The 25,443-nt window shown below is 57.7% G+C and overlaps 10 protein-coding genes across 10 annotated transcripts; 6 read left to right on the forward strand and 4 right to left on the reverse strand.

The window, feature by feature from the left end:
* The first annotated feature begins 332 nt into the window (after positions 1–332).
* C8Q71DRAFT_786123 (Dus-domain-containing protein) lies at positions 333–2,400 on the forward strand. Its single transcript, XM_047925116.1, has 7 exons — positions 333–652; positions 704–739; positions 798–827; positions 888–1,146; positions 1,200–1,360; positions 1,419–1,934; positions 1,998–2,400. Exons 1-7 carry the CDS (start codon positions 533–535, stop codon positions 2,280–2,282), a joined length of 1,407 nt encoding a protein of 468 aa, XP_047773815.1. The 5' UTR covers positions 333–532; the 3' UTR covers positions 2,283–2,400.
* A 738-nt stretch (positions 2,401–3,138) lies between these two features.
* On the reverse strand, positions 3,139–4,521 carry C8Q71DRAFT_817580 (uncharacterized protein). The gene is made up of 9 exons (XM_047926134.1): positions 4,409–4,521; positions 4,243–4,347; positions 4,136–4,186; positions 3,890–4,073; positions 3,759–3,837; positions 3,650–3,700; positions 3,500–3,598; positions 3,392–3,442; positions 3,139–3,337 (listed from the first exon to the last, which is right to left on the reverse strand). Exons 2-9 carry the CDS (start codon positions 4,292–4,294, stop codon positions 3,227–3,229), a joined length of 678 nt encoding a protein of 225 aa, XP_047773816.1. The 5' UTR covers positions 4,295–4,347; positions 4,409–4,521; the 3' UTR covers positions 3,139–3,226.
* A 1,015-nt stretch (positions 4,522–5,536) lies between these two features.
* Positions 5,537–7,912, forward strand: C8Q71DRAFT_368996 (uncharacterized protein). The gene is made up of 8 exons (XM_047918117.1): positions 5,537–5,881; positions 5,953–5,969; positions 6,030–6,177; positions 6,251–6,390; positions 6,450–6,632; positions 6,687–7,126; positions 7,189–7,368; positions 7,427–7,912. Exons 1-8 carry the CDS (start codon positions 5,847–5,849, stop codon positions 7,769–7,771), a joined length of 1,488 nt encoding a protein of 495 aa, XP_047773817.1. The 5' UTR covers positions 5,537–5,846; the 3' UTR covers positions 7,772–7,912.
* A 1,667-nt stretch (positions 7,913–9,579) lies between these two features.
* Positions 9,580–12,805, reverse strand: C8Q71DRAFT_786143 (cysteine proteinase). The gene is made up of 5 exons (XM_047925117.1): positions 12,403–12,805; positions 12,327–12,363; positions 11,957–12,272; positions 11,691–11,888; positions 9,580–11,635 (listed from the first exon to the last, which is right to left on the reverse strand). The coding sequence occupies exons 1-5, from the start codon at positions 12,622–12,624 to the stop codon at positions 10,003–10,005; spliced, it is 2,406 nt and encodes an 801-aa protein (XP_047773818.1). The 5' UTR covers positions 12,625–12,805; the 3' UTR covers positions 9,580–10,002.
* A 2,505-nt stretch (positions 12,806–15,310) lies between these two features.
* Positions 15,311–16,438, forward strand: C8Q71DRAFT_369133 (uncharacterized protein). The gene is made up of 3 exons (XM_047918118.1): positions 15,311–15,604; positions 15,663–15,708; positions 15,768–16,438. Exons 1-3 carry the CDS (start codon positions 15,500–15,502, stop codon positions 15,962–15,964), a joined length of 348 nt encoding a protein of 115 aa, XP_047773819.1. The 5' UTR covers positions 15,311–15,499; the 3' UTR covers positions 15,965–16,438.
* On the reverse strand, positions 16,360–16,943 carry C8Q71DRAFT_716965 (prefoldin subunit 6; the record flags this gene model as incomplete). Its single annotated transcript, XM_047921131.1, has 3 exons — positions 16,360–16,431; positions 16,483–16,543; positions 16,618–16,943. The coding sequence occupies 3 exons, from the start codon at positions 16,941–16,943 to the stop codon at positions 16,360–16,362; spliced, it is 459 nt and encodes a 152-aa protein (XP_047773820.1).
* A 172-nt stretch (positions 16,944–17,115) lies between these two features.
* Positions 17,116–18,065, forward strand: C8Q71DRAFT_716836 (vesicle transport v-snare protein vti1; the record flags this gene model as incomplete). The annotated part of the gene is made up of 5 exons (XM_047921123.1): positions 17,116–17,228; positions 17,279–17,342; positions 17,408–17,785; positions 17,840–17,901; positions 17,975–18,065. The coding sequence occupies 5 exons, from the start codon at positions 17,116–17,118 to the stop codon at positions 18,063–18,065; spliced, it is 708 nt and encodes a 235-aa protein (XP_047773821.1).
* Positions 18,066–18,322: 257 nt separating this feature from the next.
* On the forward strand, positions 18,323–20,217 carry C8Q71DRAFT_369157 (cytochrome-b5 reductase). The gene is made up of 7 exons (XM_047918120.1): positions 18,323–18,617; positions 18,673–18,772; positions 18,832–19,299; positions 19,357–19,402; positions 19,472–19,749; positions 19,810–19,910; positions 19,961–20,217. Exons 1-7 carry the CDS (start codon positions 18,579–18,581, stop codon positions 19,973–19,975), a joined length of 1,047 nt encoding a protein of 348 aa, XP_047773822.1. The 5' UTR covers positions 18,323–18,578; the 3' UTR covers positions 19,976–20,217.
* Positions 20,119–21,999, forward strand: C8Q71DRAFT_369136 (uncharacterized protein). Its single transcript, XM_047918119.1, has 2 exons — positions 20,119–20,430; positions 20,482–21,999. Exon 2 carries the CDS (start codon positions 20,511–20,513, stop codon positions 21,909–21,911), a length of 1,401 nt encoding a protein of 466 aa, XP_047773823.1. The 5' UTR covers positions 20,119–20,430; positions 20,482–20,510; the 3' UTR covers positions 21,912–21,999.
* Positions 22,000–22,701: 702 nt separating this feature from the next.
* C8Q71DRAFT_369402 (uncharacterized protein) lies at positions 22,702–24,739 on the reverse strand. Its single transcript, XM_047918121.1, has 8 exons — positions 24,615–24,739; positions 24,526–24,542; positions 24,325–24,472; positions 24,132–24,274; positions 23,889–24,074; positions 23,297–23,838; positions 23,058–23,237; positions 22,702–22,998 (listed from the first exon to the last, which is right to left on the reverse strand). Exons 1-8 carry the CDS (start codon positions 24,644–24,646, stop codon positions 22,750–22,752), a joined length of 1,497 nt encoding a protein of 498 aa, XP_047773824.1. The 5' UTR covers positions 24,647–24,739; the 3' UTR covers positions 22,702–22,749.
* Between the last annotated feature and the right edge of the window lie 704 nt (positions 24,740–25,443).

The raw sequence follows: 25,443 nt of genomic DNA on the forward strand, positions 1-25,443 counted from the left end.
CATATGTTAGTGACTTCTCGGAGGCCTAGTTGAGTGGGATTGTACGGCGTAACATCGCTCCTAATGGAATAGACTTCGTGCACTCGCTAACGCATAGTACCACTCCTAAGTACATGGCTCAGCCTCCTACTGGCAGTCGTTCCAATCTTAACATATAAAGTACGCATGTGGACCAGTACGTGCGCATAGTGAATGGAAGAGGATATGAAGTAGTTTCGAGGCGGCTCACTTCACAATGACAAGTTCACATCGCGAGTCCGCGACGCACGGAAGAATCACGTGGCGACGTTGTACAGAGATCTGTGACGACGATTGCCGCCTGAAGGCCGAGATCTTGATCTTACAAGTCTTTGCCCGCCAAGCACCCATCCGCCTCCATCCTCAGTCTACCACACCACCCCCACTGCCACTCTGCCACTCTCAGTTGCGATTTCTCTACAAGCCCGCTGAATTCACCAACGATTTCTGCAATCTACGCAGCCGGCATATTCATTAGTATTATCCGGAGCAGGCCGTCTTCAGAACCCTCGGAATGCCTGGTCTGACAGTTCCCGAGTCTGACCGGAAGAAGCTCAGTGGATATGACTTCTATCGCGAGGTCCTAGGCAGCCCAAAACATGTGGTTGCGCCGATGGTTGATCAAAGCGAACTGGTGCGTACTTCGACTTCCGCTGAAGGCATGGTGTTCGAGTCAGTTCACTAGGCATGGAGGACGCTGTCCCGGAGATACGGCGCACAGGTGAGCAGTCACCATGGATCCATTCAGCACTCAATATGCTTACGATACCGTAATATAGCTTGTTTACACACCAATGATAAATGCCAAGGTCTGTCATGCACATGCATCCTTCGATACGTCCTGCATTCGCGTCTCACACCACGCCCAGATGTATGCCGATCTACGGCATAAGCAGAAGCGGGAGGAATTCTTCAACACGCTCCTCGGTGAGGAAGGCGGAGCTGGAGACAGGCCACTCATTATTCAGTTCTGCGCAAATGACCCGGACCAGCTGCTCACGTCTGCCAAACTCCTGGAGCCCTACTGTGATGCTGTCGACATCAATCTTGGCTGCCCCCAGGACATCGCACGGAGAGGACATTATGGTTCTTTCCTACAAGACGAATGGGACTTGATTTACAAACTCAGTGAGCCGCTTCGTTTGGCGACTTTGGTGGTTTGTCCTCACCGAGATCCTCAGTCAATACCCTCCACCGCAACCTATCTATCCCTGTCACGGCCAAGTTCAGGGTCTTCTCCACTGTGGAGAAGACAGTCGAATATGCCAAAATGCTCGAGAGTGCCGGTGCCCAAATACTGACATGTCATGGTCGGCTCCGTGAGCAGCGTGGCCACAACACTGTACGTATTGTCGTTACATTTATCGTGTGACTGTCGGCCGAACTTCATTACATCGTAGGGCCTGGCAGACTGGGACAAAATTCGTGCTGTGAAAGAAGCCGTGTCTGTGCCCGTCTTCGCAAACGGGAATGTGCTCTTTCATGGCGATGTCGAGCGACTGCTCGCCGCCACGGGTGCCGACGCCGTGATGTCTGCTGAAGGCAACCTCTACAACCCTGCTCTCTTCTCCCCTGCGCCTCAACCTCCAGCAAGCGACACCACCTCGGCCGAATCCAATTCCTCCGCGCCATCGACTTCATTCTCAGCATCCCCCCTTTCGCTGGCACCATACTCAATCGGCCTGCATCCGCGTCACGCATCTCTTGCCCTCGAATACCTCGAAATTGTAAAGACACAGCGTACACCGACGCCTTTGCGGTGCGTCAAAGGTCATCTTTTCAAGCTTCTCAAACCAGCACTCTCGCGCGAGACCGATCTGCGAGACAGGCTGCAGCGCGTACGGTACGAGAAGCCCGAAACGGCGATGTGGGAGAAGTACGAGGAGATCGTGAGGGATCTGGACGAGCGGATGCAGGTCGGTCGGTCGTTTCTGCGTCCTGCTTTACTACTGACTTGCGAACGCTGTGAATGTCCTCAGCGGGACGAGAAAGCGGTGGAAGGGCAGCCACTGGAGTCGCTCGTGACGATCGACTCTGTAACAAACCTGCCAGTATTGCCGCATTGGCTTGCGCAGCCTTACGTTCGGCCGCCTCAACCGGCCCCCGCGAAAAAGGAGTCTGTGGCTGCCGACACAAATGTCGGAAAACGCTCGCCACCAGAGGCAGACGATGCTCAGGAGGCCGAAACGAGCAAGCGAGCCAAGCTTGACAACGGCGAGCCACACATTGAGGAAACCCAGCGAGAGGTGGCCGCCATCGGGTAGTGGCTTCATTTCTGCATCATCGGACTTCTCGCGACGTCCAGTATTGTTGTAGTCCAGCACTGTTGTACTAGACTAGACGCACTGTATCTTTATCCACGTCTGTTCGTCGAGATCGCTACGCGTAAGCATGTGGGCGAGCCGGCACTTTTGTCTCCCTTACTCCTCCGTAGGCCGTCGAAGGCTTGTGGCAGCTTATGTCTCTAGCTAGATAGGCCGACAACCTCGAGGTAGGCCCAGTGGAGCTACTAAACATTAATCCCCTTTGCACGTTGTACAGGTTCAACGCGCATGATCAGTAGTGCGGTTCAAAGGCTTGTCTATCGACACGCAGTGCTCTGTTGTAGCACGTTCACACCCATCGTCGTGATATTGCGCATCACTGCCATGCTAGGTACGCCCGAGGCCGTGAATCTCTACACACTGATGTGTTGTATAGGTCTTACCACTGGGATACCGCGTCAGTAGTCCCTAGATCAAGGCTCGCACACGGAAGTCAGTTAATCAACACCGTCGTCAACGCTCTGCGTAAGTGACCTGCTCTGTCATCCATAACTTACCATCGTCGACCATGTCCAACGGGCCTACAGCCAAGGGGTCAGTGAAGTTATGGTTCTTTGACCAACACTAAATGAAGACGAACCAGGGATCCGCTTCTCGAGCGAAACCATTGCAGCCACGCCGCCTGAGTCATGGTAACAAAGAGGAGTAGCGCCAGTGCCAGAGCAAATTGGGGTGAAGTACGTCTGTGCATGCTGACGGACGTGTTTCGACTAGGCAGGTCTCGGTTCCTCCGTTTGTTCTGAGGACTTCTATTCCAGTGTGAGAATCCAGTCCAAGCAGCGCGGAGAGCCCGACGGAACTTGTCAACAGGTGGTTTCTTTATCTGCGACGTATTGTAGATTGAAGATTACATGGGTTCTGTCACTGCGGTTCGAGTGTCCCAATCAACTCTCCTTCGTTTCCCAGGCGAACGCCCAGCTTGACCATTCACCCCAAGGCGACTGGAACGTCCGGTGGCCTACCAATTGCATCCCTATATGCTCATACACAACGACCTGTGGATGGATATGAGGCAGGGTTATACGACAATCTCGCTGGGCAAGACGCACATTATTATTATCTCCTGCAGACAAGGCCAACGTTGCCCCGGTCTGCTTTGCCTGGCGACTCCGAGTTAGCCAATGTGGAGTGGTTGGGTAGTGCGAGTGTGACAATACCCTCTCGTATGCCATTCTGAACATGGCTGACATGATGCCCTTGCCCTGGTAGTCGGGCCGCACCATCGCGAGGTTGCAGAAGTGCGTATTGAATTGAGACTGACGACAACCCGTTAGTAGGATGGACGTGCCATCATCAAGGATACTCACCTGCGGCATACCGAACGACTCGTCCAGGTACTTCGGAAATTGATCTCCTAGCTACGGCCCCATGACAATCAATCCATATTTGCAGCAGAGAATTGATAGCCCTGCTCACCGATTGCTTGAAATAATTCCTACCCTCCTCCGACATCTTCTCCATGAAGTCGTAGTATCCGTATTGGCGTTGATCTTCCCTGCAGTGATTGGTGAGATCGTGTCAGTGCCCAGCAGATCCGTGCTGCTCACGAGTCCCAGAGATCGCGCCCTGGTGGGATCCACTGCGAATACCCAATAAGTGTATTTTGCTCGTCAATTGCAACGTAGGTTTCCCCTGCACCCTCGCACAGCCAAGACGCCTTGATGATGGAGCGCATGAGAATGGGGAGCAGCTCGGCTGGATTCCCGCCCGTCCATACTCTACATGACTGATCTAGAGACAATTACTGAGTACCGAGACACTGCGATTCGGGTATACTTAGTTCGCATCCTTACCTTCTGCCTCGAGCAATACGGTGAGCTCGACTGCCTGATCAATCATCGTTTCTGTGAATCTCGCCTGTAAATGGAAAACGTTTCGAGGCGTGTGCATCATCACATACCGGTGGGCTCCTTGACCTCGAAGATCTTGATGTTCGGTGGGGGAACCTTCATCTCTGTGCATAGACCTTATTCTAGCCAGTCTCTGCGCAAAAGGTGTGGAAAGCCTGGAGGAGTGTCACACATCAACATCCGCTGAGAGCTTTCCATGGGGTACGCCATACGCACTAATTTGTTCAAGTTAAACCTGACAGATGAGGAGCAGGCCCGGCAGATGAAAATCAGTTAGGGAAGACCAAGGAAAGACTACTCGATCTAGTGGTCCGGTAGTAAAGCCTGACTGCGGCTTTAAATCCGAAGTCACCCGTCGTGCCCATCATCATGCGTTTTAGAGAACCCTCGTGATGATAAAAAAACATCGGAGGGCGTAGGTCTGGAAAAGCAACTGCGCGTGCACAGTGATACTTCTGGTACGAGCGGTTTTCGGCGTTCTGGAGTTTTACAGGGCGACACTAGAATTATTCAAAGTCGGAGGCGAACGACACAAATAAGCGCTGTGGAGTCGTTTGAGAAGGAATGCGACTGGCTGCGATCTGATCGGGAACATAGGTCCTCGAAGCAGTTACAGCCTGAGACGCCCGGCGACCTGTCACGATATGACGATGGTCCATGTTGTGTAGGCCCAAGGGCCAAGTGTAGGCCTTGGATAGGCATCTGTCGGATGGACCAGCTATCGCCGGTATACGATATGTTCAGTGCTCACCCTTTCATCTATCGCTTTCAAGTCGCGCTCGGGGCCATGACATCCGGCTAATTCACGGCATCATACTTTTGTTCTCGTACAGCAATTGCGATGCTGACACCTAGAAGTTCCGAGTGGGGCTCAGTCTGCGAGTCTGTCTCTGCTCCTGACTTGTCTCGTCCCAGCTCGCAAATAATTAAATTACAATGTCAGGATTGGGAAGCTTGCCCCAGGCGTCACGGTGGCAGATACCCACTACCTTCTGTCTCTATTGTCGCGTTCCCGATCGCTGAGCGCTGACACCTGTGATAATCTTCCTACTCAGCGTTGCGTGATCGGAGTGGCCTGATGCAGCGCTCACGCTCGGTATACATCTTGCGTTCTGTGTGCTGTCACATACCTGATGCATGGTTCGTGGTTGCGGGGCGGAGGTTCGTGCGGCGGCGGTGGATGGTCGATGTTGGATTATGAATGACATTCGACGAATAGAACAAATGGTCGTTGTGTGTATGGTATAGAGAGTAGAAATTCAAAGAGTGGTTGTGAGTAGTGTTTTAAAATAGTATTCACATGTCGGCTGCCACTGCATGGCGGACTCGGAAGCGCCCACGCCTGTAGCACCGCTGGCCCGAGACTGACAGCCTGAGTGAGCTCGAGACTAGGTTCATTGCCAGTGACGAGCACCGTTCTCAATACTTTCTGCAACGCTCTCGAGATCTCCGGACCACTGATATTGTCGGTCTGTGTAGCTGTCGAGGACGAGTATCCGGTGCCGCGCGGACAGCGTCATCGTCGCCAGAAGATATCACTGGCAGCACCGCCAGGACGTCTTTGAAATTGCACCGCCTCCGACTCATCGTCCTGTACTTTAACCCCGAGATTCTCGCTCTGATACCCAACCTTGTTGAATTAGGAAGGTCTGTTATGCCGTCGCGCGTCGTCGCTGAGGAGGCAACTGAGTACGTCTGTCGCATCCTTCACTGTGGGATCGGCGCGCTGACGACCTGTCTTCACCATGTCTGGCACACAGCCCTTGGTATTTAACGAGTACGTCTCGAAATTGCGACAACTTACCTATGTAGAACGAGTTCTGATAACACTATCCAGTCATTCGCACGCAAGGCCTGTTATTCGTGCGCCCGGAAAAGTCGTGGCGACCGGTAGTGTGTGTGGATGTCGTAGATCGGCCTCAGCAACATGAAGTAGCACTGGGATGTGACGGGCAAAATCCGAACACCAAGATCCCACTGACGCTGTGGGTGCTTTTCGCTCCGGTTCCATCGTGCGGTTGTGCGGTCGTTGCGAGTCGTTGCTGAGCGCGTTCACAGACATCACGTCCACCACCGTAGCAAGCTCGACATCAAGATCGTCCACACGTCGCACAAACACCGGAAGAAGCAGCACCTCGTCGCGTCCGCGTTCGTCTCCCTCGGCGAGCTAGTTGGTAAACAAGGGCGGCCGGGCTCGAGTGGGTGTAGTCGTATTCGCCGGTGCAATGCTCTTGCTCACGACGTCGATCCCCGCCAGCGATCGACGTGCGCCTCTCGTGCCCCACTCCTCAAAAGAAAAGCCCGACTATCAAAGGCAGGCAGCAACATCACGCCAGTCTTACTGTGAGGCTGCATGCACCCAGACCTACGTCCTCCATTTTCACCTCCCAGGACGTATACCCATCAGAGTCCGAGGGGGATTCCTTGTCCGATCATCCATGTACGTCTTGGTCTTGGTTCGCCTTGAGTGAAAGTATGAACTCACCATGTACAGTATCGAGTCCTTCAGTCACTGCGGTGGATAGCTTCACACCCGACCACGCAGGCCCCCCACCAAATGGCCTCCGTAAGCGAAGAAGGATTCGCGGCTACAGCCTCAACACCGACGAAGAGGACGCTGCTTCCTATTCCGACGCTTCATATACAGAATCACCGCGTGACGAATATTTCTCGCAAGTCGACGACGCCGAAAAGTCTACACACGACACCACGATGGACGAGACACCACATTCGATGCACAGCGTGCACACGCCCGACGTGCTCCCGCGCTACAGCGAGCACGCCGATCCCCTGCGGCTCTCATGGGGCGAGCGCATGATAGACAGATTTTCTCCGTATACTGAGCTCTACGAGGCGCAGCGGACGGAAGACTACGAGCGCTTCGACAAGGTGCTCGCGCGCCTTTTGACGGAGTGGTACGTCGTTGCCGCGTCGGTGAGTCGCTCGCTTCGCTGTTGCGCGCGTGCCTCCTGGAACTCATTTGACAATGGCGACAGCTCCTTGCGCTCGCGGGTATCGACGCAGCTATATTCGGCCTTGCGCCAGGGTCCATATTTCCTATAGACGGGCTCGCGCGGCAGGTTGTCGCTCTGGGTGCCATCTCCTCCGGCCTCGGCCTCTTCCTCGACACCCTCCTGGTGTTCTCATACAGCAACGCCGACGCACAGAAGTTCCAAGTAGGTTTCGTTTGGTCCCCCGCTCGCTTCGCGCGCTCGATCTGACCCCGGCTCGTAGATCATCGCGAAAGACGTGTACGGCACCTACTTCTTCTTCTGCCTCTACTGTCGTGTGCCCGCTCTCTGCATGCTCGTCTCCGCGACGTGCCTCGCCGCGTTCCTCCTCAACGTCGCCTGGGCGGAGTGGCCGAGCGCGGTCCTCGTCGTGTCCTTCCTCGCCGGCGTGCTCTGCACCCTGCAGTACCTCGTCTTTGGCTGCCACCGGATATTTAACTTTATTGTGTGGTGTGTGAAGAGCGTGTGGTGCGCGGTCGTCCGACGTTCGGTAGCAGCGGGCGATGCACCACAGTCTGGAGGTGGGGGCGCAGCGGATGGGCCAGCACATAGCGTGTCACGCGCATGAAGGGCTTAATTCATTATTGGAAGGTCGGAATGGACGTCCATGTATCACTAATGTATTACTGTATCTATAGCGCTGCTTGTACACAAGGCAGTCAGTTTGCTGGTAGTACATGCTACTGTCAACGTCATGACATACTTGCATCGATATTGCGAAATGCTTGTGGCTCACCTGAGATCTTCCATGCATCCGTCCAGTATGTACTGTTCCATACACAGATTGATCAGACAGACTCATTGGATCATCAGATTCGCACTTAGTACGGTAGCACCGCTTGTCTGGCGGACATATCAACTGACACTTTGCGGGTCGTGAGTTCATAATAGGTAGCAAGAGCTAGTCTTGTACCACTGGACACGGGTATGCGGGCCTGCGACGTTCGGCCGTAGGCCGAGTCACGTGTGTGGAAAATAGATGTAAATAACGCGCTCCGCGTCGTGTTCTGCACACGCGTCTGCGTATTATCTTCACTGTTTGCGACTCGACTACGCGGTACGACGTCCGTCTGGATCTCGTGGAGCACGGCCGACGTGTTTAATGGTATGCAACTGAGTCAATGCTTGGCAGAAGACCCGGTCTCTGTGTGCCTGCCTCAGACAAGCACCACAATCTTACCTCGCTCCGAGCTGTGGTCCCGATCGAGCACTGCGCCGTCCGTCCCTTCGAAGTGATTGTCGTGTGGAAGAGCAAGGGTGTCATACTCACGCCCTGGCGAGAACACTGCAGATTTTCGCGAAGGAAAACGTGTATGTGTGCTGCATGCGCGCAGATCTCTCAGGAGTACGAAGTTGTGCAGGACGTGGACGAGCGTCACGAGAGCGAAGAGTCGGAGGACAATAACTTCAGGGCGTCGCTGACCAGGCGCAGGCGTGTTGAGGCGCAAATACGGCGCTGCGGCGCTGGGGAGGTCTTCGTCGGTGAGCCCCTTGCGGCGCTCAAGCGACTGTTCGAGGAGGAGAGGTCATTTGACAGAGTGTTCAACACTGTCGCAGGCATAGAGATCTGGGAGATGACGTAGAGGCTGCTCGTGACGCCCCCGTTGATTTCGTGTGCAACATCGGATGTCGAGGACAACAGCGACGACGGGCGCAAGGTCTTCGTCTGCCCGGCGCAGTTCACCACGCTCGTTTTGTAACATGATGATACTCCTCCCTGAATTTTCCATGCTGAGTTTAGCCCGCGGGATGATATATCACTCAATCTGATGCTACCCTTGGACAGCAGGCTTCTCGAATGCTGCAGCTTGAACGCGATGTTTAAGCTCATGCACAAACCACAGCGCCAGTGATAAATGTGTCCGTCGCGTACCGATCTTCTAGTGCACGATGGAGACCAAAGCGTTACCTAGAGCAAAAATCAAAACCAGTACCTCAGTCAAAGCTCCTGGGCGATTTTTGGCTGAAGGTTGTCACTCAAAGAGACTCAAATCGCCAAACTCGAGCGTCCGAGCGAACGTACAACGTGAGATTACATAAGCAATACCATATGTGGACCATCCGCACCTTTATGCACCTCTTCATGCCGTGCAACCAGCCAAACCGCACCGTGAAGTGCACAGACTTATCAAGGATCAGAAACATTCAATTCTGTAGCAAATTCTCGTTATGTATCGTCGTAGTCCAGCACGACACGAGACGCGCTCTGGAGGGAGAGTCAGGAGGCAAATCACTACTTGCCTTTTATATCCGGAACCCTTCAGGCCCGGTTAGGCAGCGCGTCTTATTGCAGACCAAAAACGAGAGTAACTCTTTTTGGTCAGCAACGGAGACTAAGCAAGAGCTGCTCCAGAGTCAACGGTCAGTACGCCAATCTCGGTGGTTGAGACTCATTTGTCATTGAAGTATTAGCTAGCTGTGCAGGGTGATATATGTACATTGTGCTGTAGATACTGAGCTTTACTACCAATCGACCGTATCAGTCGCACGGGTCTCCATGCCATCTCAAACGGTGGAGCAGAAGGGAAATACATATAAGATCAAACGATGGTCGATGGTCGATGGGGCTGCAGGAGGGAATGTGAATGGACGACACAAGAGAGAGAATTACAACCAAGCGGCGAGTACGTAGAGATACACGACTGGCGGAAGCATGCGGCGGAAAGCGATAATCATAGGACGAACGGCAGGCATCGAAAGCCAAAGGATATGCACAAGAAGGGACGCGGTCTAGATGCTGACGACGCACATACAACGATACTGTCCACACCAGCGCGGGACTCAAGCAGCATCGGCGGGTCACCGCGCCGGGAACGAGCTCGGCGGCGACTGGTCCTTGAACCTGTCTTTCTCCTTCCGCCCGAACCCGAGCATCGGCGCCGAGAAGCTGAGTTTACGCGTCGCCCGCTTCTTCGGCGTGCTCTCGACAGGGCTCCCGTACGACATCGTGCTGCTCGTAGACGTGCTTGTCGAGAAGCCGATCGCTGTCGGCGAGTTGTCATGCGCGGTGCTCGGTCTGCGCGGCGCGGAGGACGCCTGTGGGTGAGAACTGGACATGCGATCTGGTCGCGGCGATGACGGTACGTGTGCACTACCATTTGCCGACGGCCCTTGTGTCACCCCACCGTCTTTTCTGTCTGACGACGCATATGGCAACCCGGGTAGGGGTGGGAGCGGTGGAGCTTGGTTGCTTGTTGGCCTAGTGAACGACGGACTGCTCGAACCCACCGTCGCGCCGGCCGTCGACGGTCTGCGCGGGAGCTTAGCCAGAGCGGACGACGCCAATGATCTGCCGCCCTTGCTCTTCGGCAAGTCAGGTGTGGACTTCTTGTGGTCCGGTACCCCAGCGCGCGCTTGCACCGGAGATCCTGAAATGGCGGGTGGTGGCAGCGGCGACATCGACAGCGTACCCAAGGAGCTACTGAGCGCCGACGGTACGCTCGACGGACCGGCCGCAGAGCCTGACGCGGACATCCGGCGGGAGACCGACGCGCCCTCCTTGACCGTCTGCGAGCGCATGTACGCTGCGCTCTCGTCCCTCGCCGCCGGCGACGTCGTCCCGCTGAACGACACTTCGAGGCGGGAGCTCTTCCGCTTGAACCACCCACTCGTCTTCTTCTCCGGGCTCTTCCCCGCGCCCGTGCTCGTGCTCGAGCCGTTCGCGCCCGCGCCCGCATTGTAGTGCAGCGACGGGCTGCCCGGCTCGCTCGGGCTCTCGTACCCCTCCGTCGTGCTCGTCGTGCTCGCCGCTGTCGTCGGCCGGTGCGCGCGCTTGGCCGTCGTCGGCGACGGGAGCGACGGCACGGGTGGCACCAGCGCCGCGTCGACGTTCAGCCAGCTCTTGCGGATGTCCGCACCCTTCTCCGCGCCGCTCGACCGGCTATGTCGAAGCGTGCTGAACAGCCCCCGCGCGCTGCTGCTGCCGTTGCTCCCCAGCGAGGTAGACTGCACAGGCGTCGGCGGGCCGGACGTGCTGGATTGGGGTATCGTCAGGGGCGGTATCGAAGGCCCTTTTACTGTGTGGCCGGACGGAAGGGGGATGGGCTGGGAGGCAGGGGTGGCAGGTTGTAGCGAGCTCAACTCGCTCCGCTCAGACGAGTCTTCTTCCGTTAGGCCCGGCGGCAGCGCCGGCGAACTCAAGTCGACTTCGCTCGACGCTGTCGCCGACACGGTGATCGAGTTCGCGGGCTTCGCGGGAGGCGCAGAGCCCATGTCCGTAGCCGACGGTGCAGGCTCCGGGTTCTTGAGGCCAAGCGCGGTCATGTCGAGATCAACCGCCTGGTAATATAGGACGTAGGCGGAACCGTTGGTCGACTCGCCGTAATATCGCGGGATATCTGACTCTCTGATGACATCGACGCCGTCGTCATCGAAGAGCAGCCACGTCCCGCGGGCTTTGATGATCGTCACATAGTGGCCATGATGTGGTCCGCTGTGAGCAATGTCGTTCAGTCTGTCACTCGCTCACACGAAGAGCAATAACGCACTTTCCGATATGCACGACAATCGCAAACAGCTCGTACAGCCGATCTGGATTCTCCGTGTCGTCGACGGTGTTGAAGAGACGGAGCTCGAGCGGGAACGCGACGCGGTACGCGAGCTTGATATACTTCCCTAGATCCTCCTGGTACTTGAACCGTTTCAAGTGCAGCGCGAGTATGTTCGGCAGCTTTTTGATCTTCATCCTGCCATGCACACAACCCACCGTCAGTTAGATTCCTACAATGGAAGGTCCAAGTGAGAGCCCACGCACCGCTTCTCCGCCTCCTGCAGATCGCAGCAGCTGTCGCAGAAGAACTTGTTCTTCTGGCAGAGCATCTCGCTCGCGCTGAACTGCCGCAGGCACGCCGTCACACTCGAGTTCTGCTCGATGTCGATGCTCAGGTCCAGGAAGCTCTCGTCCCGCGACGACACCGTCTCGCACGTCAGACACCGCGTCTCGGACGTGAGCACGCCCTCAAACAGCCGGTGCACGAGCGTCGCCTGGAAGTGCGACGGCTGCGACGTCTTGGAGGCGGTCGACGAGGGCCCGGCGGCCGTGGTGGACAAGGTCGCTATAGACGAAGACACTTGCGCGAACAACAGTCAGGACTCCCGGAGTTAAGGGCAAAAACGCAACTCACAATCTTCTTCGTTCAGCGTGCTCCCCGCCGCACTCCCATTCGCCACCCCGTTCCCCGCCGCCTTCGCCGCGCTCCCATTCCCATGTCCATGTCCATGCCCGTTCGCCTGCCACGAACCCACCCCATTCCGCCGATCATCCTCCATCTCCTCCACGATCTTATTCAGCAAAAAGTTCAGGAACTCATGCGCATCCTGGTGCATGGACCCGCGGAACACCTCGTTCAGCTCCTTCAACTTGTCGATGAACGCGCGCGGCGCGACCGTGCCGCGCTCCGCGGGGTGCTTGCTGATGTGCATGAACAGCGACCGCAGCGCGGACAGCAGCGTCGGTGGGTGCGGCGGGATCGTGTACGACCCGGGCGCGTTCGACAACGACGTGCTGAGCGCCGAGCCTGACTGCGGGGAGGCCGCCTCAGAGACGGAGTACTTCCGGTCGAGTCGGCGGCGGGCATTTGGCGGGGGCGGTTGTGGCTGGGCGGCGGGCGGGAGGGGCGCTGGTGGGGGCTGGGGCGGCGAGAGCGGGAGTTCGGGCGCGGACGGGTCTGGGTATTGCACGAGGAGTTCGCGGAAGGGGCCGCAGAAGTAGAGGGCTTGCAGGACGGAGTTGGCGTAGCTGTACAGAGGCTGTCAGTGCGCTGTCCGACTTGCAGAGTTTGCTCGGAAAGGAATGAACGGAGCCGAGTGCGAACGCGAGGTATCAAAGTAGCGCAGTGGACGTTAGTGTGCGCTACCGTGTGTGAGTGCGCCACACGACCAGCAAGTCGGTGTTGCAACGGTAACGTTCTTGCTCTGTCAAGGGAGCAGTCCCAGCGTTCGCTCGACGCCAAGCAGCTGAGGGAGAGCGCACGCAACCGACCAGGACTGCATTGCTCCACGGATGTCAACGAAGAGCTCACCGGGGACGGCGCAGATACTTTCAACCCATCTGACAGTACGTACCCCGGAGCGCCATTTGATACTGCATCCAATAGGACAGCTCGCCGCATATCCCAGTTCGTCATCCGGGAAGCATACCCGGAGAGGCCGACGAGCACGGATAGCTGACGAACGGGGATCTACGACGCGTTCGTATCGCGGAATTGCCTGCCGTCCTGCACGTTTCCGGATGTGTGCAACGCAGCACTGTAGGCACGCATACCAGAGGGAGTTGCGACAACGATGGGTCTGAGACAAACCCACACGGTCGAGCACGCCCATGGCATGCTGCCAAGACGTTTTTGACAGCAGATGCGGACGGGGTATGGCTAACAGAATGGCCGGACGAATGCAGACGGTGGTACAGACGCGTAGTGCGCGAGCTTGAAGTGTGAGCGAGGGAACGCACAGCAACAGCGATAAGAGCTGGAAGAATGGACAGGTGGACGGAGGAGAGATGGCTTGAGCGGCGGGCAAAAGCAGGCTGAGGCCAGTGGCGGACGCAGACGCATCGTCCGCGCAAGCCGTGGCCGGGGCATTGGACTGGACACGGCGAAGACGAACTCACCAGGTGTTTCCGAACTAGACGACAGAGCAGTGTTAGCTGGAGGCGGGACAGCGACGGGAGAGGGGCGCACATTCTCAAGGCCGAACTGCTTCGCGTCTGCAGCTGAGATGACGGGGGGTTGGGCAGCGACGACGACGGGAGCAGCGGGGGAGCTCTGTGCGGTGCCGAAGGATATCCATTTTCCAATGGCCATGGTGTGGGCCCACTGGGGAGCGGTGCGGGGGCGTAGGGGCCAGGGCGGGCGGGCGGAGATGGCAGACGCAGCGAGCGAGACGCAGAGCGAGAGGTCGTCGCTCACCGTCCACGTCCCCGCGCCGCCACCCGGCAGGGGCACCCTCCCAACTAGGAAGGAGCTGTCTTTGCCCACATGCTCATCCGCCCAGCCATCCCTTCCGTCCCTGCTGCTCTCCGTGGCAGCCAGCATAGCCCAGCCACTGCAGTCGACGGCCAGTCAGGGCACCCATCATGTGCCAGTCCCTGCCGCAGCGCTATCCTCCTCCATCCTCAATCGCCGTCGCTCATCATCCCCCCAACGTGACGCCGCGCGGAAGGCCTCCTCCCTCCGCCGGCAGAACGGCGTCCGTCCAACAGAACAGCCCCGTATCTCTCGCGTACCTTCTTAAGCTTATACGCAGCCCGAAGGCCTTCTCACCGAGTCCACCCGAGGCGACCCTAGCACGATAGAAGGGCCCCGGAGGATGCTTTTGCATAGTCAGCACTGCGCGTATGAGTCGCTGAGTGACGTCCTGTCTTTCGGTGCGTGTCATCTGCCGTCGGCTGCTTTGCTTCGCACCCACTATGTCCCTCCAGGTCGCCGGAAGTACGACGCTCCGTCGGTGCAGGAGGTCGTCAGCCACAGTACTGAACATTCGGCCGGTGGACAGCTGACTCTTCACACTGCCCTCTCTCACTTCATGGCGAGGGATGGCAGTGTAAGGTGTCAGATAGTCAAACTTGCGTTCAGGCCCTAGGACGGTCCAAGGATTCCTCCGCTCAGTCAGTGCTGCGCGCACGTAGTCCGCACAGGTGCGTGTTGTCTGCTACCGGCAGCACCGGTTGCCATCTGAATGTCGACGGAGGTTCGTCGCTCCCTGCAACCAGGAGATCGCAGAGGCGGCGTACAGTTCTAAACGCCGCCTTCAGCGTGGACTCGCAGTCATGGTGTTGCTATGCTATGTGCGAGGTGCCTCGCGAGCAAGGCAGGGTAGGATTGATACAGTATGAGCGAACACAGTTTCACCAACCCTTGCCATTGGACAGCTGTTCCTCCGCCCTTGTGCACGCATTGTCGGCAGCGTCCGCTGTGCAGCTGCGAGGCCTGGTGTCGGACCTTCGGGGACCAGTGTCACATTACTCATACATTGTTCACAGTTGCAGGCTCCGGTGTTGAATGTTAACCAGTGACTGACGACTCGGATGAGATTAGTACTGGATTTATGGCATGTACAGACTGTCGAGCGCAATGATACAGTAGCGATTTTGTATCGCCCCGATGAGTATGAGACAACACGATCAGTGTATACAGCCGGCAATATGCGAGCCGTCCGCGATTTATTTAGCGCCGCGTCTCGCAGGCAGCAAATTGGGCGCTAAACTCCAGCTACTGTCAGTCCGACTGCCACTCGGCTGCTAAGCCTGTAACTCCTCCTCCTCACAACTCTCAGCTCGCCTCCCGCGCTCTCCGCCAAAATGCCGCCCATGGCGTTCACCGGCCTGGTCACCAAGGCCGGGTGCATGAACAAGACCGTCACCGTCACCGTCTCGCGCTTCGTCCTGCACCCCCGAGTCGGCAAGGTACCTCCCTCTTCTCCCCGTGCCCCGTCTGTCCTCTCACCTCACCTCACCCCTCCAGCGCCTCGAGAAGACGAAAAAGTACCTCACGCATGACGAGCACAACCGTGAGTGTCCCTCGGGCGCGTACTTGCGCTTCCGTCCAGCAGGGCTGACGGCCACGCAGAGCTCCGCCAAGGCGACTCCGTCCTCATCCGCAACTGCCCGCCCATCTCCGCACGCAAACGGTTCACGCTCGAGCGCGTCCTCCGCAGCCCGGAGAGGGAGCGCGAGCTCGCGCACCAGCAGACGGCGAATCAGGCGGCGGACACCCCCGCGACACCCGTGGCGGAGACCCAGTCAAGACCAGAGGCTAGCTTGTGAAGCTCGGGGCTAGACGGGCTTATGGGCGGAGACGACACCGGCGGACGGCTCGGAGGCGTACGTGCGCATGCCAGCGTGCTATTAAGGGCATCCTACGGGCACGTTCGGGAGATGGGAGGCGGCAGTTGGTCAGGGGATCTGCACGCTACTACATTCGACGGGTATGCATATATTGTAAGGCTACAGTGTATCAGGCGCTGCTCCGAAGCAGTATAATAGGCATTCATACTCGAACACCCAGCAAGCATGACAGTAGGTTGTGTCACCGGCATCCACGACTTTGCTAGAGCCCGCAGACCCAGCGACCTGAGGTAGCGGTGAGGGAAACGGCACGGGTGCGCAGGTTTCCTCCACCGAACGTCAGAAGGAACCGGATCTGCCCATATAGCCCGACTTCATGCAGCAACGGCGGTCGGCGGAGCCTGCGTCTTCAGCTGTTGTTGCAGCGCTCCCTGGATCTCAACGAGCTGCACGACTAAGATGAGCGGATAAGAATCAGCATAGATCGAGGATGTCACCTCAAGTTTCTTCTTGTCTGCTTTCTCCTCATAGTCCTTGATCTGACCTTCTATCCGTTTACTGGTGGACGTGGACCATATGGGATGAAGCCGTTGGACGCGGGGGTAGGATCCGCGCAGGAATATGATACGCACATTTCACTCTGAATGAACTCCAGTCGCTTGTCGACGTTCGCCTTCGCCTCGGCTTGGTCCTGCTGCACAAGGACGGGCCCGACGAGCTTGTACACCGTATTCCTGTCAGTCAGCGTGGCGAATTCCTGCACAGACAAAGCGGTGAGCGGGCGGGTCGTGCGGATCGTGCACGGCGGACAAGCCTTTTTGACGAGCTCGTTCTCGGACTGCTGGGCCTCGAGGCGCTGGCGGGCATCTACGGCGGTGGCCATGTCATTCTGGATCTTCTGGAAGTCTGCCGACGCGCTCTGGAGGCGGTCCTGCAGTGCAGCAAGGGAGGTGCTCATCGTCGTCCGGTGCGCGAGAGGCGGCTCGGGGATGCTTCGGAGAGCGTGGAGACCAAATACGCATCGACGGCGCCTGCGAGCGTCACTGAGCTGCCGACGCGCTGCGCCGCCGACTCTCACCCGTACTGTGTCAGGCACACGTCCCCCTCCCTCCCCTCCTCCCCCGACGACCATGGACCAGTCCCCCACCGCCCTCTTTGACTCGTACGAGTCTGACTTCAAGCAGATCATCGCGAGCATCCGGGAGAAGCTCGATGGCGATGCGAAGGGCGAGCAGACTGGTGCGTCGCGCGTAACCTTCGGACACTGCGGGACTGCGGGCTCACCGTGGCGAGCACAGAGCAGCGAAAGGCGGCGTTGCGCCGGGTAGAGATGGAGCTGGACGAGGCAGACGAGATGGTGCGTCCCCCGCAGACTCACCAGTGCCCCGCTGCATCCACTCACGACGCGCATCCGCACCGCAGGTCTCGCAAATGGAGATCGAAATCCAGGGCATCCCGCAGTCGATCCGCGCGTCCTACCAGTCGCGCATCAAGGCCGCCAAGGCCGACCTCGCGCGGTACAAGAAGCTCTCCAAGGACCTGCACGCCTCCACCGCCCGCGCGGACCTCCTCGCGCGGTCCCCCGCGTTCGGCACGGGCTCCGACCCGAGCATCGCGGACGACCCGTACGGCGACCGCAGCGACCGCACCCGCCTGCTCGCGGGCACCGCCCTCCTCGAGGACGGCAGCCGGCGCCTGCAGGAGAGCCAGCGGATCGCGCTGGAGACGGAGGAGCAGGGCACGGACATCCTCAGGAGTCTCCGCGTGCAGCGGGAGCAAATCGAGAATTCGCGGGATACGGTGCGTTTTGGATTTTGGACTGGTTGCGGCAAGGGCTGAGTGTCCGGTTGGTAGCTCCAACGCGCGGACACGTCGATCGACCGTGCCTCTGGTACGCTCAAGAAGATGATCAGGAGGTGCGTCCCCCGACTCTCTACGCTGTTCTCTGCGACGATGGTCTCACAGGTGGGTATGACCCGGCCCCTGCAGGATGTACCAACAACGCGTCGTGACGGGCGCTATCATCCTCGTTCTCGTCTTGCTGATCCTCATTATCCTCTGGGCCAAGCTCTTCCACTGATGCTGCATGGATGGACATTGGGAGGGGGATGTTGTGCTATTTATGTATATCGTTCTATTGCCTTCGTGTTATCTAGCTTGTTCCCGACTGAGTTCATGGTGCTCCAGTGGCTTTGGACTCTCCCCGCTACGCCTAGAATATCTGTAATGATGTGTGCGCAACCGTCTGAACTCTGGGTCCCTGGTTTGCAGATTCAAGTACTTAGCTCAACCTGTTCAGAGATCAACTGACGGCTGCAATGAGTTGCCAGTGGGACTATACTTAGGCTTGCTGTAGGTCGGGAAAGCTTGAATGGGGAACATTAGCTAGAGACTTGGATCTAGTCGAGTTCGCCTGACGTGCTTTGGACACAATGGTGGTATGAGCAGAAGTTGAAGATGTACGGAGGATGTGCTGTGTGGCGGCGGCATTCACCGATGCAGAGCGCCTGGCAGGGCGGCGGCCGTTGAGTGAATAATTCCCAGCGCGAGAGCGGCCGGCGCAGCGTACGCACTCTCTTCTCCGCCGTCCACCATGTCCTTCATTCGTGCTGCCGCCCCTGCTCGTGCATCCGTACGCACGCGCACCGACAAGCCTTCTGTGCACACCCGCTGACCACCGCTCACAGCGTCTCAACCAGCTCGCCACCAGCGCGCGCCGCTATGCGAGCACCGAGCCGGGTGCCCAGAAGTCGTCCTCCAGCTTCCCGCTCATCATCGGCGGTGCAGGTGCGCATTCGTGCTCTTGTCTCTTCCCAAATCCTTCCGAACTCATGGACTTCTAATAGGCATTGTCGGCCTCGCGGGTTACATCTACCTGAACGGACTCGGACTCGGCGCGAAGAGCACGGCAGCCCCGGCGGCCGGCGCAGGCAAGGCGTACACGCCCGCGACGAACACGACCTCGCCGCTCGACCCGTCCAAGTTCATCGACCTCCCGCTCAAGTCCATCGAGCCCTACAACCACAACTGCGCCATCTACAGCTTCGCATTGCCCGACAACCAGGCGGCCCAGCTCCCGGTCGCGTCGTGCGTGTACCTCGAGGCGAGCGAGAACCACCAGAATGCGCTTCGCGACGAGAAGGGCAAGCCCGTTCACCGCCCGTATACTCCCATCAGCCCGAGCGACTACCCCGGCGAGGTCAAGTTCCTCATCAAGCGGTATGAGGGCGGCAAGATGAGCCAGTACATCCACAGCTTGAAGCCTGGTGAGCCGCTGGCGATCAAGGGCCCGCTGCCCAAGATTAAGTACGAGAGTGAGTCTGCGGAGACATGACCGAAGAATTCGGCGTCGCTCACCCGGTCGCGCGTAGTCAATAAGTGGGAGGAGGTCGGCATGATTGCGGGAGGTAGCGGCATGTGAGTGTCCGCTCTCGTCTTCTTGTGCCTGTCAGTCGGCCGACGATCCACGTGTGCGCGCGCGTGCAGCACACCGATGTACCAGATCGTCAACTACGCACTGTCCGACCCAAGCAACAAAACAAAGTTTACCCTCATCTTCGCGAACGTCGAGGAACGCGACATTTTGCTTAAGGACGAGTTTGACGCGCTGAAGAAGAAGCACCCGGACAGCTTCAATGTCGTCTACACTCTGGACAAGCCCGGCGAGGGCTGGAAGGGCTACAAGGGGTATGTGAACAAGGACATGTTGATGCAGCACATCCCGCCGCCGAACCTCGGCGAGAAGGCTAAGGTCTTCATTTGCGGTGCGTACACGCGCGTCGTCGTTGCATTCGGTGCGTCCTCATGTGCAATTGGCTGTGTAGGTCCCCCGGGCCAGGTGAGCGCGATTGCGGGGAAGAAGGACGGCATGAAGCAGGGTCCCGTCGGGGGTATCCTAAAGGAGCTTGGGTACACGGAGGACCAGGTGAGTGAAACCGCGGTGCGGGTGAGACATGAGCTCATGGTGCCCTGCAGGTCTTCAAGTTCTGAGAGCGTGCTGGGCAGAATACAATAGCGATGCGAGAGCTGCTGTATCGTGTTACAATTCTCTGCGCATGAAACACTTGCATTGCTTTGTCTGATACCACATCGGCGAGCCAGAAACGCCGACGAACTATAACGTGCACGTGACCGTGTCCGGGCGCCAGAAGGTGGGCTCGGATGGAGGTGTCGGGAGCGGGTGAGTCTAACACGTCCGAACTAGACTGACATCATTTGCTTCAGACGCAGTGCATGCGCAACGAGGCATCGTCTAGGCATCGGCGGCCTCGCATTTGGCTACCAACTTGCAAAACAATGAGACAGGTAACAAATACTGTCGTCCGTGCATCTCCGAGGCGGTAACTCGCCAACCCATCCGCCCCTGTTAAAAGCCTCTCGATGGATCAGAATCTGTCAACCTACTCTATAACGCGCTCACACCCACACATTATAGCACCCGTTGTGTAAGTGCTTTGACGTATGGCACTCGTTTCTCCATGCTAACACCCCTCCAGAATCAATACCCAACCCAACGACAACACCGATGAACGACGCGTGCTCTCCCGTAATGAACGTTCCCCTCGAGATTCTGCAAGAGGTTTTCCTCCATCACCGCGACCTCGTCCATGGGCGTTCGCGGGGCCAGTCGCAGTCTCACCAGGACAGGTGCACCGTCAAACGCAGTCCGGGGTATAGCTGGATCGCTGTCTCGCACGTTTGCCACAGATGGCGGGTCGCTGTCGTCCACTGCCCGCCGCTCTGGACGTATCTCTCCGTGACACGAAGCGCCGAGTGGATGGCAGAGGTCCTCACGCGTTCAGGCAGCATGCTTCTCCATGTAACCGCCGAGCTTGGTGCAACGCTGGATGGCGATAAGACACGTGCCTTCCAGATGGTCCTCGCCCAGCTTCACCGCACCAGGTCGCTCTGTGTCTCTGGCCGAGTCGGCGACGAGATCGTTCCGCTGTTTGCGAGCCCTGCTCCGAGACTCGAGCGACTCGTTCTCGACCACGTTGTATTACCAACCCCGGCCGATCCCAAGAACCGCGACGATGCCCATATCCACTTCCCGTCCTTCCTCCAGCGCGATCTCACCCCACGCCTAGAGTACGTCGAGCTGGACGCGTTCCAGCCTCAGCTCCATGGGCCCTGCGCCGACTCGCTGAAGCATCTCGTCTTCCGCCACCGCGTCGCGGGCACGCTGATGGGCAGACGCTACACCGGGCCGTGCCTGCTCAGCCTGCTCTCCGCGCTGCAGAACATGCCTTCGCTCGAGTCCGTCGCGTTCGACAAAGAGGCGCACGTGATGCTCGGCCCTGCGGCAGAGGCGGAGCTCCAGGGCAGCCTCCCCGACGTCGTCTTGCCATTCATGCGCTCCATGCACGTCCATGGTACCGCCGAAGAGTCCGTCGCGCTCCTGGGCCATCTCACTCTCCCCGCCTTGGCCGACCTCTCACTCTCCTGCGCGCGCAACAGCACCGAGTACTCAGAGGCGCTCCCCGCGGCGCTCGCGCACACGCTTGCCGCCGTGCCCGAGACTCACACCCTCCACCTCGCACAGTTTACCGGGAGCGGATTCCACCGCTATATGCGCTTCGCGGGCTACGCCGCGCCCGCGCTCGGGTCGGCTCCGGCGCAGACGTTTGATGTCATGGTCGACCGGGGCTACGGCCGCGAGGAGATCGTGCCGAACATGTGTCGCGAGCTCCCGCTGGAAGCCGTGCGCGAGCTGACGATCGACAGTCAGGAGGACCTGTCAGAGTCGACGTGGCTCGCGCTGCTGGACGCGCTGCCGAACCTCGCGAGCATCGCCGTCAAGGGCCCGTTCGCGCCGTACAAACTTCCGGAGGTGCGCTTTCGCTTGGAGAGTGCCAAGAGCATTCAGGTGCATGCTGGAGACTCGCCCATGTGCCGACGTATTCCGACTCTGCGCGCCTTGAACTGAAGGCCGTCTGACAGTATTGTGCTCAACCACTACGACGCACGCCCCAAGACTGACGGACCCAAATGATCACCACTTTTTAAGTATCCTGACGAAGACTCCACGAAAACCACGACACGGACCATTTGGACTACTCGTATGACATGTATTCATTCGTTACGTGTAGCCACTTGCCTGTTTATATCCCCGGGACCGTAGATACGTATATTAACATATTGTACAGCCCGACCGCTTCGAAGATTATTCTGCTGGTACTCGCGCATCTCATACATCTGGCGAACGTACCGGACGTAGTGTTGTTGAGATTATACTTGATCTTGTTCTGCATTGGCATCTGTGTTGTGAGTCGAAGCGAAGCTTGATGCACAAAACAAGCCTCCGAAAAGGCCGTACTCGCTCCGGCGCCGCGTGTATCAGTCGAAATTCCTTCACTCACCGTCTGAGAGTTGAGTGTAACTGAGTGGTCAGACCCTTCAGACACAACAGAACCTAACCCTCAGCTGCGACCTCCAGCCACCTAAGCGTGTGTCGCCGACCGTGACCTCTCCCGGGCCGTTACTGGCTTCTGCTTCGCGTCGCCCTCAGACTATACTTCAGTGCTAACATTACGTGGTACTCGTATCCGTTGCCTGCTACATATCCGGGAGCACCTGCCTACGAAGTACTGCGTTGCGAACATCAAGCTAGATAGGAACGATAGGGCGAGAACCCCCTCTGCGAGTTTGCAACATCGAAGAGGAACGTGAGTGAGTAGAACGTTGACATCCGCCATTCCGGGCGACTGTTAGCATTGCGAGCTACATACCCTTCTCTACTAAATACGGGCAGCATGTACCTTCATCTACGAAGCAGCATCGGGCACAGCCCGTCGCCTGCCACGCAACAAAGTAGGGACCCGAGAACACCCATATACCAAGTACTGCATCGAGAACAACACACCAGAGAGGAACGACATCGCGAGGACCGCATCGGGCCACTCGGACCAAGCGACGCTGAGGAGGAAGACCGTCAGGCTCATCGTAGAAATGAGCATGCAGACGAATGGAATGCGGCAGTGGAGGGAGAATGTGACATAGCTGCCGTTGACATCCTGCGCCATTGTCTGTTGGAATGCATGAGATGCGCTCTGACGTAGATTCGGATGCTTACGCGGAAGCGCTCCCCGTTGATGTTGCTGTACGAGAACAGCAGTACACAGTCGTGGAAGAGACCGAGGCCCGCAGTGATAGCGCCGAGCGCGACGACATGGCGCGCAAGCCCGTCCACAGGGAAGATGGAATCGGGTGCTAGACCGAATGTGGCCGCATCTATACCGCCTAGCGCGACAAGCTGCCACAGGAACAGGTTCAGCGATACGGAGGCACCAGAGCTGAGGGTAGACGACTCACCGTAGCGGCAACGGCGTACCATTCCTTCAGGAGGCGCGTATGCACTTTGTCATAGACATCGTGGCCATCCGCCTGCTGTGCCTCGTAAAGTTCCGCATACGGCGTCACTTGATTCAGTGCCATCTCGCCCAAGTTCGAGACACTGGCACCACACCACGAGATGCCATTGCCCAGCCATGATATCCTCTGGCGCAGAAATGACATCCTCGTGCGCCACGAGAGACGCGTAGGTGCTGTGGGGTGCTGGCCATTGTGCAGCGGGATGTCGGAAGGCACCTGCGCTCGCGCCCTATGCAGAGACTCGGTGCTTCCGTCCGCTGCAGAAGTGCCCGTAGGATCCCATGTGTCGATATTCGGTGGAAAGTACTCGTCCCCAGGCGTCACTGCGTACGGTGAGCATGCCTCTGACCCAGAAGCAGCATCCTCGTCGGTATCGACGTTGTAGCCACGAATCTGTAGTCTGCGCCTCCGTAACCCGTCTCGTGGGATATCTGGCTGTTCAGGCGAAGGCTCATCAGCCTCAATGTCTGAATCACCTGCAGCTGTTACAAGTCAGCGAGCGAACAACTACCCAGCCGAGACTGCGACATACATGACGACTCCAGTAGCGTATCTCCCTCAGACTCAGACTGATCAAGTTCCTTGTCGATCAGGGTGGGAGAAGCAGACGTCGGTGCACGTAGTACGACGACGAGCGTGGCATAGCGCTGCTGTTGACCATTCACGAATTTGATGGACGGGCTTCGGAAATTGGTGCACGAGAGGCGCACTTCGGCCGCTACCCATCATCGTAAGAAAAGCGTGCATGTAAGATCGGGGTAATACCAGTACGCACTGAAGTCCGGTTGATCTTGTTGTTGGTCCGCGAGGTCGCCCAGCGAGACACAGGCAGATGCAATGAGATGGTGTTTCTTCCTGTGTTTCAGCGATTGGTGCACGATCTTGATGTCAAGTTTGCTCCGAAGGTCAACATGGTGCCTACGACAGGCTCAGACAACCCGCATTGAACGCATAACAATGACGCTCACAGCAGGAGCGGAATATTTGCGTTCAGACTTTGTCCTTTGTGTCCCAGGGCTGTCTCGTGTGACTGAGGCGCATCTGCAGACTCTATATATACAACAGGCCGCCACGATCTTCCGGGACGGACGAAGAGCAATCCTTCCGTGCGAATGACTAGATACGATGGTCATATTCCCGTCATACTCAGTACACTGTCTTCGACGTACCAGTCAGACGCCAAGGACTGAGGATAGACGTTGCAGAAGTCAGGGGTCAGCGTGGATCCCACACTCACCAGTACTGTCAGCAGACGTACTCGGGCACATCATCCTCTACCGACGACGGCATAACAGCATTAAGTATACTCGAGACTCGAGAGGGCGTAGTCAATGAAGGTCGACAGATGGCGTTGGACCTATATACGTGTCGGACTGTCGAAGGCAGTGCAGAGAACTCCGGGACGTAGGTACATAAGTCAGAGCTGGGCTTATGAGTGTGTCATCGGATGGGTCTGACATTGAGTTGATTGCCTCCGATGAAGCCATGCAGTGCGCGCGCCTGGGTCAGAATCCTTCCGTCACTGCCAGTGGACGGATCGCGCTGGCATGCCTCGACTCGACTTGCTACTAGGACCGCGGCTGCTCCGAGGAGCGGTCAACGTTCAATCACTGAGCAACGGAGCGGAGGCGCGGACGATGCTCACCGGTCGTCGCATATCGCCCAAGCCCCAGCTGGGAGCGTCGTACATGCTCAAGGACAGTGGTTCTGGTATTTGGGGCGGAAGATTGCGTGATAGAAGTCACAAACATAAGAAGGCTGGTCACATCAGAAGTTGAAGGAAGGAAACATGAGAGCGCTCGCCACACACTGAGCGCTTCCGCCTGACGGACACTGGAGGTACAGGTTGGGCACAGGCGCGTCGAGAGTGGCTCTGGTGAAGACATTTGAGTTCTGAGGACGTGGCCAAGGCAAGGCGGTGTGTAGAGAGGTCTGGTAAGAAGCGACTCGATGGTTCTACGCGTGTGTGGCGGCCACGTCCTATTCCTCATCGGGCAAGGCTTGTATTTGGGAGTTCAACACGGTCACGCAAATACAACACTTTCCCCTATATCGCTTATTCCCCCTTGTTCGAGGATTGATACGTT

Source organism: Rhodofomes roseus, assembly GCF_022264815.1.
Source record: "Rhodofomes roseus strain CIRM-BRFM 1785 chromosome Unknown C8Q71scaffold_31, whole genome shotgun sequence".
NCBI lineage: Eukaryota > Fungi > Basidiomycota > Agaricomycetes > Polyporales > Fomitopsidaceae > Rhodofomes > Rhodofomes roseus.